We start from the raw sequence: 11,118 nt of genomic DNA, 5'->3' as shown, positions 1-11,118 counted from the left end.
GCCTCACCGGCGGAGGCCTCCACCGGCGGTCGATTCGGATCGAGTAGAGGAGAGAGAGATCGACCATGTGCATGCGGTTGGGGGAGTGGAGAGAGATCGACCGGAAGGACCATAGTGCGGGAGAGGGAATAGTGCAGGGAGAGGGTAGTGCGCCAGGAGGGAAGAAGGGGCATTGCTGTCATTTGCCACCAAAGGTACTAAAGTTTAGCACACTATCCAAACATCCTAAGGTGCTAAACTTTAGCCCTCCATTTGAGGGTGCTAAACTTTAGCACTTGGTTCCCAAACAAGGCCTTAGTCTTCAGGACTCTGTTGGTTGATTGGTAGCAAGTCCAGACAGGTTGATAAGTTGTTGATCTGTTCCGATCCGACCGTAGCTGTATTCAAGGAGCAAGCATGGACTTGAACCTATCGTCATGCTGCCATGCCGTTCTATACTTCTATGTATGCAAAGGACATGGCATGCATGTCGTCGAGGAGGAGGTACCGCGAGACGGTACACATACAGAGGCGTCCCGCTGCAACTCGATGCATGCCATGCTTTCTCGTCCATGTTGTCGTCGTCGTCGCAAATGATGTATGCGCTTAGTGCCTGCAACATGATTGCTGCTGGCCAAGTATAGGCTCACAGCTGGTATGCTTGTAGACAATGCAAGAAGGGGGAAAAATCTTAGCACGGTTAACATCCGAAACTAATCGGTTTGAGCCATGTGGTGATCACTATCCGTCTTTTTTTTCGCGCTTGTCCTCATCGCATTTACCGGGGCATGATTAATTAGCCCCGCGCCGACGTGTCAGGCCAGGCCGGGCGGGCGGATCCGAAGCGTGCTCGCGACTGGTCGACCTGCAGCACTACTGCACTAGCTAGCCCGGCCGCAAATGCAAATGTGAGCGACGCGGCGCGCGTGGAGGATCGTGCATGCCAGTTAATGTGCAATCCAGATAGAGATAGATGGATGGAATGGAAGGCACGCGCTCGATCGAGAGACCGCCCAACGCTGAAAAGCTTTCCATTTCGCGTACGTGCAGACGGACACGTACGAGCCGGAGCTCGGAACGGCGGCGGTCATGGCACTGCCCGCCAGCCGCGAAACATGTGCACGCATGGTGGCGCGCGCGACGTCCCCGGTGGACGGAGTAGCTGTCGCGGTAGTGGAGCCGGATCGAGACGCGTACGTGATCATCATCATCATGATCGTCGCCGGCGACGCATCGATCGGGTCGCCGTGCACGTACGCGGGGTCGCGGACACGTAGCGTGCCGCTGCCACCACCACGCGCGAGCGAACGTCCCGGCTCGATCGCCCAGGATAGATCATCATCGGTTGCCGGCGGTGATGTGGCGTGGACGTCATCGGAGACTAAAGAATATTTGGATGGCTTCGCGTTGGTCGCTGCTGCTATAGCCCGGCCGCTTCCGCGGGGTAATGTGGGCACGGCAACGCTAGCCATAGCAAACGAGCGAACGGCAGGTTAGCGTACGCACGAGCTGTTGGCTGTTGCATGTCGCGATAGTGGCCGCTGTTCCATTCCATCCACTCCTTTCGTCCGCTTCCGCTCGTCGGCGCGTCCGCAGAGGCTTATTCGATCGCACGCCTTCAACGCGGGGGACGCCTGAAAATGGATACTGGATAGTGGATACACCCTGCAGCTAGTAGGCGTTTACAGGTAGATGATGTTTTGGCCTAGAGCTCCGTTGTCGCGCGCTGCAGTACACGCCATCTGTCGAGGTTAGGATGATCGCTTTCGGATGCACACGGAGTACGTAAGGCGGACGTCACGAAGCTCATCGGATCCGGCCGCGGTCCAGCCCCCGGCCGGCCCTCCGACCAACTTCGTACGGCAGCGCAATTCATCCTCCCTCGTCCTCCTCCCTCCCCAAGCACCCGACACCCAAAATTGCTGCTCATCAGCTTGGTCCCCCAAGAATTTCACAGCAGCGGCATCAGGGCGCAGGGGCAGCAGGCAGGGTGGACGCCGGCCGGCCAGCCGGCGGCGTGGACTCAGGAGCATTGGCACGTCGGGGCGGTCAAACGAACGTAACCCACTGCACCCCTCGCTCATTCCATCCTTGCCACTAGCATTAATGCCGCTACCAACAAGCCGACGCCCTCTCTCGGTCGCCAGGCCGCGCGCAAATCGCCGATCCGCCCGCCCGCCCAACCACCCGCCGCGCGCCGCCCCCCCCGGGTTTCACCGTCTAACCCAAACCCAACCAGCCGGCGCGCTCGCGGGAGGGTGAGGTGAGGGCGAGCTCGCGCTCCGGAACACGCGGTTTCAGGGCTGTCTGTCACCGCGCGCGCGCGCGTAGGTGTCGCGGGGGGCGGGGGAGTGTGCTCCGCATGCGCGGCCGCTGCGTGCGTGCGCGGGGCCCGCCGATCATTTCTCGCACACCTGGAAAGCGGAGCGCGCCCCGAGCGGCCTTGCCTGCGCGGATCGATCGCCAGTGGCTGGCTGGCTGACCCGGGCGCAGACAACACCCATCCGGCTCCGGCATCCGTCCTAGAGACGCAACGCAACGCAACGCAGACGCAGCGCAAGAATAAAGAGGAGAGGACAGAGGGAAACAGAGTATCCCCGGCCCAAGGAAGAGAGACAGCCAAGCGAGACCGCGTCCTCCCCCCCAAATACCTGTACGCGCGGCGCGCCAGGCACTGGGAATTAGTACACAGAGCGTGGGTGCGGTGCGCGCGCGCGCTGGCCATGAGCCGTGGCCGCGCCCGGCGGCCGGCACCTGCAGGCAGCGTCCGCGCCGCCGCAATCCAGGCGCTCCTCCTGGTGGCCGCAGCGCTGCAGGCGGCGTCCGCCGTCGCGGAGGCCGCCGGCGGGGAGGAGGAGCCGGCGGCGGCGGTGGACTACGGGGCGGCGCTGTCCAAGAGCCTGCTCTACTTCGAGGCGCAGCGGTCGGGGCGGCTGCCGCACAACCAGCGGGTGCCGTGGCGGGGCCACTCGGGCCTCACCGACGGGCTGCAGCAGGGGGTGGACCTCGTCGGCGGATACTACGACGCCGGCGACCACGTCAAGTTCGGCCTGCCCATGGCCTTCACCGTCACCATGCTCTCCTGGGGCGCCATCGAGTTCGGGGACGACGTCGACGCCGCCGGCGAGTGGGGACACACGCTCGAGGCCATCAAGTGGGGCACCGACTACTTCGTCAAGGCGCACACCGAGCCCTTCGTCTACTGGGCCGAGGTACCTCCGATCCTCTCCTACTGGCTACTGGCTATGGCTGCTATATCCTTTCTCCATCTTCTAGCTAGCTATACCTGCTACTGCTAGGCCTGCGTGCGTCACCATGTTCTTGCCACTTCGACGCACGATCCCTGGATCGATCGGTCGAGGCGACGAGAAAAGGGAAAGCCCGAGAGGCCTCGACACGCAGTCACTGCCCCCCTGACTGCTGGGATTTACTGCCGCTTGCTGCTCGCTGCCGAGACGAGCGCGATCCATCCATGCGGCTGTAAAAAACGAATGATGACGGCCATTAATAGCATGACCCGAGCTGGCTCTGCTTGCGCGTGTGGCTGACAGGTGGGGGACGGCGACACGGACCACTACTGCTGGCAGCGACCTGAGGACATGACGACGTCGCGGCAGGCGTACCGCATCGACAGGGACAACCCGGGCTCCGACCTCGCCGGCGAGACCGCCGCCTCGCTCGCCGCCGCCTCCATCGTCTTCCGCCGCTCCAACCCGCATTACTCCCACCTCCTACTGCACCACGCCCAGCAGGTGAGTCGTGTATCGATCGATTGATTGGGATATTGGATCGATTGCCTGCCCATCACACCCTGTCTCAGTTCCTCCTGGTATCCATCTCACTCTGTGTGTGTGTGTGTGTACACCGTACACGTACACGACGTACGCGTACGGTGGCAGCTGTTCGAGTTCGGCGACAGGTACCAGGGCACGTACGACAGCAGCATCGCGGAGGTGCGGAGCTACTACGCGTCCGTGAGCGGGTACCGCGACGAGCTGCTGTGGGCGGCGCTGTGGCTGCACCGCGCCACCGGGCGCGCCGAGTACCTCCGCTACGCCGTCGACAGGGCCGAATCCTTCGGCGGCGTCGGCTGGGCCATGACCGAGTTCAGCTGGGACGTCAAGTACGCCGGCGTCCAGGTCCTCGCCGCCAAGGTACGTCCGGACGCTTCCATCTCTTTTCCTGCTGCGTGCGATCGATCCCTTTCTTTCTTGATGATCACGAGCCCGCCCGGCTGTTTGAAATTGATCGAAACCTTCTGTCATTCTGTGAGCGCGCGTTCATCCCCTGCATCTTAGTAGTTTTTTTTACTGATTGTTATTACTGACGCGGCGGCGTGACGGTAGAATTTGGTGATTGCGTGCCCCGGTTGGTGTCCGGTTGGGTCTGTCGCCCCGCTTTTTTCACACCGTTTGAAAAGCTGGAGCGTGCACAGGCAGAGGATCGGACGTACGGTTCTCCCTTACGTCAACTCCCGTTGCTTTTTTCCAATTTTTAATCATCGCTGGTACCCTCAAAAGACTAGAGAATTTCCTTTCCGATTTTTTTTTAAAAAAAAGGGTTTAAGTTTCGTGTCGACCAACCCTCGGAACAATTCTTCCTTCAGGACTCGGGTATGTTTCGAATCGCCATTAGAAAAGGCCGGAGAGCACACAGGCCGCTCTGATCCCTCTGTGGACGAGTAAAAATTGCGTTGTTGGGTGCCGGTGGGTGAGCCGTGCAACCAAGCGCCTGTGACCCAGCCGTGCAGAAACAGAACTTTATTTATCACTCCGTACTACGTAGAAGTGTAACCACGATCTTGGTTAATCTGATTATACTCCTAGGTAATTTCGCATGAGGGTCCATGCACTTCTCTTCTTTTACCGCAACAGAGCACGGTTGCTGCCGCCGCCGCTGCAGCCGCACGCACATCAGTTCCGCCATCAGTGGATGATGGGTTTCTTGCTTAACAGCGAGCGAGAGGGGAGTTAATGCCGCCACATGGCGTTATACTTTCCTGTCCCCCGAAAGAAACCCCCGTAGGATCCACCACACTCCGGCTCCGCTCGCTCAGCTATCACACCTCGCTTACAACAGGAAAGTCCGAATTAGCCCGGGCGATCGGAGAGGCGAAGCCACGCCCGTCCACGGAACTGTTGGGGCTGACGGCGACACGGGGGAGGAGGATCGAGATGGGTCCAAAAACGGAACAGCTCCGCCGCATCGTCGAATGCCATGGACCATGCCCCGCTTTCTCCACCGGCTGACCTACCTTCCTGTTGCAATGATGCTGGCGGAGAAGCCTGTGTGTGTGTGACAGTGTGAGCGTGTGCCTCCTGACTCCTGAGATCAGTAGGCGGGAGGAGTAGCTGATCCGGCTCCGGCCGGCCACATGGCTGGGCATCTGATGATCAGGAGGTGGGGAGCCTTTCGTCGTGCTGACAGCTGCGGCCGTGTGCCAATTCAGCCGAGGCCTTTTCGATTCTGTCCCCATCAGGCCAGGGCTCCCCTGCTGTAGGGTCTGGGGGTAACCTGACTAGTGACTCTTCCAGCAGGCTAGCCACAAAGTCCCCGAACAAGCTAATTACCCACCGAATTAACTCAGGTAGAGATCAGGAGTGAAGATGGAGACTTAGCTTCTAAGACATGGCACTGGCGCGATCACTTTCGACAAAGTTCAAGGTATGCATCGTCAAAGGACCAATCATCTCGCTTTACACAAACTACTTGGATCGGGAAGTTTACATTAGCAACCACGAAAGCAACATAGCTAGAAGAGTAGTTGCTCACCTGCTGCCTTAGCATCCGGCCCCAATTGGGGAATCTCAGCTCTTTTCCTCCATGCACATGACGGAGAATGTCATGTGCCGCCAGACATTCGATCTACCAGTTCCAGGGCACGCGCGGGTCATACGGCCGTGATGCCGTCACGGTCGTGTACTCATGTATTTTGTATAATACCTGACCAGCAATGGACCACAAATAGGAACAACTTGCACACAGGATTACAGGACATGGTAGACGCAGGCTCTCAACTCCCCACGCCATGCCAGCTGCGAAATTCTTCCGGGTGAGGTTAGCAGAGCGCCATGCCCCAAGAGGCCAAGAGCCTCAAGGGACAGGCTCACCGCTGACTGACACCTCAGAACCTCCCTCTCTCACCAGTTGTAAACCACTACACCTACTAGCAGCGGTCGAGCGACGGCCGGCCCCGCGGGCACGTGGCCGCGCCGCGCCGTCGACGTGTCCGCCGGCCTGGCCGGCGCCGGCCGATCGAGGTCACGCGACTTTCTCCTCGCATTAAAGGTCAAGTTCGAGGTCGCTGTATCTGAGCTGCGCTACAAGCCTACAGACCGTTCCGCTAATCGACACGCCCGGTCGGTTTTTCCTTCGGGCACGGACAAAACGGCCACGAGAAATTTGGGAACCCCCCGCGCACGTTGCTTCATTTGTTTCCTTCCTTGTGGAGGGGCTACCCTTCCCGGCTAGCGCGCCTTTTGTTCGGTGCCTGGCGGTCGAGGCCAAAATAGGGCGGGCGGGGACACTCCCGGGATCATGGCGGCGAAAATGGCACGGCCTGCCTGCCTGCCGCACGTACGTACACTGGGGGTGGGTGGGTCAGGTGGGGGTTCGCTTCGAGCATCGGCACCTAGTTAAAGGATCCGGATGGAAGCTGACGAAACGTAGCCGTGCATGGCTTTAGATGGCCTGGCCTTCTCGGCGTGCCTGCCCATTTTCGCGTCAAGTTTTGTGCTCGATCTTCTCCTCCTCCATGACGCCATGACTTGGCGCGACGGGCCGGACCCCCCGGCCCCGATCGAGAACGATATGCGCGTCGTGCTCGTCGCAGTCCCGGCCGGTTGCGCGACGTAGCTAGGCGTAGAGCTAGCTAGCGAGGTCGATCGCTGTAAGCTTGTATGCCGACGCGGAAATTCCACATGTCGCGACGGGCGTCCGACGTGGACGGGTGACCTGGATCGCCTTTTTTTTTTCGGCCTCGCTGTCGAAGAACTGGTAGATAGTGATGCACTTGTACGCGCGCTCCATGCGCTTTGGGTCCGGACTCCAGAACCATTGCTTTCCGGTGCAGTCACTGTATGGACAGCTAGCTAGCCTGTTCTTCACGGAATAGATCGTGGTAATTCTCAACACATACATGCACACCGAGTTCAAGTGGAAAGATCGCACGTAAAGCGCTTTCTGGTCAAAAGAAAACTAGATAGTAGTGCTAATCAAACTAATGTGTGATGATAACCTTACATGCGGAACGTGCATGGTTATTGAATGTTACCTGCGCATTACCGTCGAATGAAAACTGGAAGCTTCCAGACAAAACTCTACAAAAAAATTATGTGTTAGTTTGGTACTACTGGTATCCGCAAAAAAAAAAGTTTGGTACTACTGGTAATTATTATATAGTAGCCACTAATTTTCAGTGAAATATTTATATGAAATGCTAGTTTCTTTGAAGGCTTAAAATGCTGGTTTCTTTAATTTGAAGGTTTTAATTCATGGCCAGCTTGTGTAGATATTGGCATTTATTTTTTTTTAAAAAATATCAACTAATACCAGATGTTGACATTTTAGTTTGGACTTGATGGACAATACATGCTCAAAATATACCAACTTCCGAATTGTGGTATGATATAGAAAAGTAGGAAAAAAAGATTTTTAAATGCCGAATTCTTGGAATGTTTTCATTCATGGCCAACTTGTATGTTCTCGATATTGGCATTTAAAAACAAACTGCGAACAACAGATGTTGATATTTTGTTTGGACTTGACCGACAATATGCTCAAAATACACATCAACTGCTGGTTTTCACCTCTTCTTATATATTTCTGGTATTTTTTTTGTAAAGAAATTGGGTGCACATAGCCTCATAGGAGCCGTTCCTTGCACAGTCACTCTGACAGCTGCACATATGACATATATAGCTGAAATTTTCGCTGCTAAATGCCGTGAAGAAACAAAACAAGAGGCGTAGCAATATTTTTATCTATTATATTTCCACAACGTACTTAACCACAACCAAAGTTTGTAGTGGGATTCATCTGCAAGCAATCAGGGATCCATGGTAGGAGCAGTACGAATTAACCGCAAATAATCCGACCCGTCCAAGCAAATGTCGCTATCAAAGTGACTGTTGGGCTAATACCATTCTTTAGCTTGGGCTCTTCTGTTGCCGTGTCAACGATCCCAAACACATGCAAATTAATTGGTGATGCCCAGAAGAAGAAAACGGAACAAAATATCCAGTTTCTGAAGTGAACGTTCATGGAATACAGCTAGGCAGCTAGCTGACGATCTCTCTGTCACCTTTATTTTCGCGCGCTCCACTGGTAGTGACGTCCACGTTTATCTCCAGAGTCTTGACGTGTGCCCGAGCATTATTTCTCGCAAGAAGCTTCCGTGGCTCTATCAGGGGTAGCTAAGATGTATTTAGGGTTCCATAGCCTAGTATGACTTGTACTGATTTGTCTAAACCTAAGTGCTACTACACACTATAGGTTGCTTCATATTTGCAAGCCCATCCGTTAACCTTGATACTCCCTCTATTCCAAAAAAATATATATAAAGTGTGGATTGACTTTTCCTTTAAAAAGAAGTGTGAATTGACTTGACATGGAGTGCAATGCTTGTAGCAATAAAATCACATAAGTACTCCCTCCGTCCCAAATTATAGGTCGTTTTAACTTTATTAGATTCATAGACTTTGTTATGCACTTAGATATACCCTATGTCTAGATGCATAATAATATCTATGTATCTAGAAAAGTTAAAACGAACTATAATTTGGAACGGAGGGAGTATAATTTGGAACGGAGGGAGTAGTAGTTTTGAATGTCAACCAAACGATTTTTTAAAAACTTATTACGTAATTGTTGATAAAAATAATAATATTTATAAATCTTGAAATACATGCACGTCTTATATAGATATAAATATTAGTAATAAAAATGGAATATCTCGCATTTATTATTCCAAGCTCGGATTCATTTTGGGCCAAAAGCTGGCGGGGCGGGATCTCCCTCCCGAGCTTTAAATCGGGGCAGCGACGTGGCCGCTGCTGGCCGCGCCGGTACGGCAGCAGTCCCACCACCACAGGGCCCCACCGGTCGGCGAGCAGAGCGCGTGGCAGCAGTCCCATCCCATGAGACTAGGGAGGATGGTGAGTCAGAGACTCAGAGGTTGCATTGCACCGCGGCGGAAAGCGACGGCGACCGAGCGAGTCGGGCCACCGTGCATGTGGCCCGTCGCCTCGCGCACCGACAGCATCCCTGCGCCGGCCGAATCAGTGGATCGGAGATCGCCGCGGGATCGGGTTCGCCTGTTCGATCGGAATTATCGAGCTGGATCGCAGTTCTTGCTTGCGAGCAGTTGCTTGATTGCTACTGTCTGCTGCTGCTGCAGTATCTCTGATTCTCTTCTGAATGCCGTTCAGGCCCTTTCAATGCAAAGTTTACACAGCGGCAGCCTGAAACCTAGCATTTGCACGATTTTGATTCGGTTTTTAACACGATTAACGCCTGAATCAGACTGAAAAAGATCGATTGATGGTTGGGGTTGCGCTGTCGGTGTTGATTTGACATTTGGTCAATCGATACAGTTCGGACACATGGGCACCGTCGTGCTGCATGCGTCCTGCTGACATTGATGCCGCCCATGCATGGTGTTGCATACTTGCATTGCATTTCTGTGTCACGATTGAGTCGTGTTACTGAGTTACCTACCTAGCAGTAATGTAAGAATGTAAAGATTGATGAACGAGTTTTTGGTTTCTACTCTGATCCAACAACAGCTGCTGCTGGAGGGCGACCCGCATGCCCTGCCGCACCGGGCGGTGCTGGAGCAGTACAAGGCGAAGGCGGAGCACTACCTGTGCGCGTGCCTGGGCCTGAACGGCGGCAACGGCAACGGCAGCGACAATGTGGAGCGGAGCCCCGGCGGGATGCTCTACGTGCGCCAGTGGAACAACCTCCAGTACGTCTCCAGCGCCGCCTTCCTCCTCACCGCCTACTCCCGCTACCTCTCCGACTCGGCGGGGCCCCTCCTCCTCCGCTGCCCCCGCGGCGCGGCAGCGCCGGCCGACCTGCTGGCCCTGGCGCGGTCGCAGGCCGACTACATCCTGGGCCGCAACCCGCTGGGGCTCAGCTACATGGTCGGCTACGGCCGCCGGTACCCGGTGCGCGTGCACCACCGCGGCGCCTCCATCGTCGCGCACAAGGCCAACAGCCGATTCATCGGGTGCATGCAGGGGTTCGACGACTGGTTCGGGCGGGGCCGGGCCAACCCCAACGTGCTCGCCGGCGCCATCGTCGGCGGGCCCAACTGCCGGGACGAGTTCCGGGACGACCGCGGGAACTACATGCAGACCGAGGCCTGCACGTACAACACCGCGCCCATGGTCGGCGTCTTTGCCAGGCTCCACCGGCTGGCCGCCGCCACGGCGGCGCCGGAGGGGTGCAGGAGGGGGACGGCTGATGAGGCGGCGGAGTGTAGATAAAAAGGATGGTTCCGGAGGCAGGGAAATTCTTTTTTCTTTCTCGTAATAAGCTTTAATTACTAGCTTCCATATAATTAAATTTTTTTGAAGTGTTAATATGAGAAAGATAAAGAAAGAGAGAGTTTTGATTAGTGAAAGAAAGAAAGAACAGGAATCATAGTGGAGGAATAAGGAGAAGAAAAAGGTGTGCAAAATTACCTGTATGCTTAATGTAGGTGTCTCAGAACTGAAAAGAAACTGTAATGTTTACTGGGAGAACAGGTAAATACATAGTCAAATAGACCATTACATGCATCTTTGTGTATGTTTGTTTTTGTTCTTGAGCTGATCTTTTCTTGGCGGGTGTTTCCGAAATCTGAATGTGGAGGAAATGCACTATGTTCTTCGTGCATGCCCCCTATGGCCATATGCGATCTGAAGAAATTTGCATACCTCTGGACAGTTATATGAAAACTTGAATTGTGCGCTTCTATTTCCCATCTCATCTGGGCCTACCATATATTACTCTGGGACAATAATAGCTTTTGAACTGGGCTTTCTCAATGTATATTTGGACCTTGGTACCTTGCTCGTTCTTGTAAATTTTGGTCGATGGACAGAATCGACACAGTTTTAAAAAAATGCATAGTAATTAGGTATCTGTCCCTCA

At 55.0% G+C, this 11,118-nt stretch overlaps 1 protein-coding gene across 1 annotated transcript; it reads left to right on the top strand.

Moving 5' to 3' along the window:
- The first annotated feature begins 2,427 nt into the window (after positions 1 to 2,427).
- LOC117844815 (endoglucanase 22) lies at positions 2,428 to 10,763 on the top strand. The gene is made up of 4 exons (XM_034725608.2): positions 2,428 to 3,191; positions 3,531 to 3,731; positions 3,879 to 4,133; positions 9,765 to 10,763. The coding sequence occupies exons 1-4, from the start codon at positions 2,703 to 2,705 to the stop codon at positions 10,467 to 10,469; spliced, it is 1,650 nt and encodes a 549-aa protein (XP_034581499.1). The 5' UTR covers positions 2,428 to 2,702; the 3' UTR covers positions 10,470 to 10,763.
- Positions 10,764 to 11,118: the final 355 nt, after the last annotated feature.

The sequence above is a fragment of the Setaria viridis genome, chromosome 2, assembly GCF_005286985.2.
Source record: "Setaria viridis chromosome 2, Setaria_viridis_v4.0, whole genome shotgun sequence".
NCBI lineage: Eukaryota > Viridiplantae > Streptophyta > Magnoliopsida > Poales > Poaceae > Setaria > Setaria viridis.
This window is presented reverse-complemented; position numbering and strand designations above follow the sequence as displayed.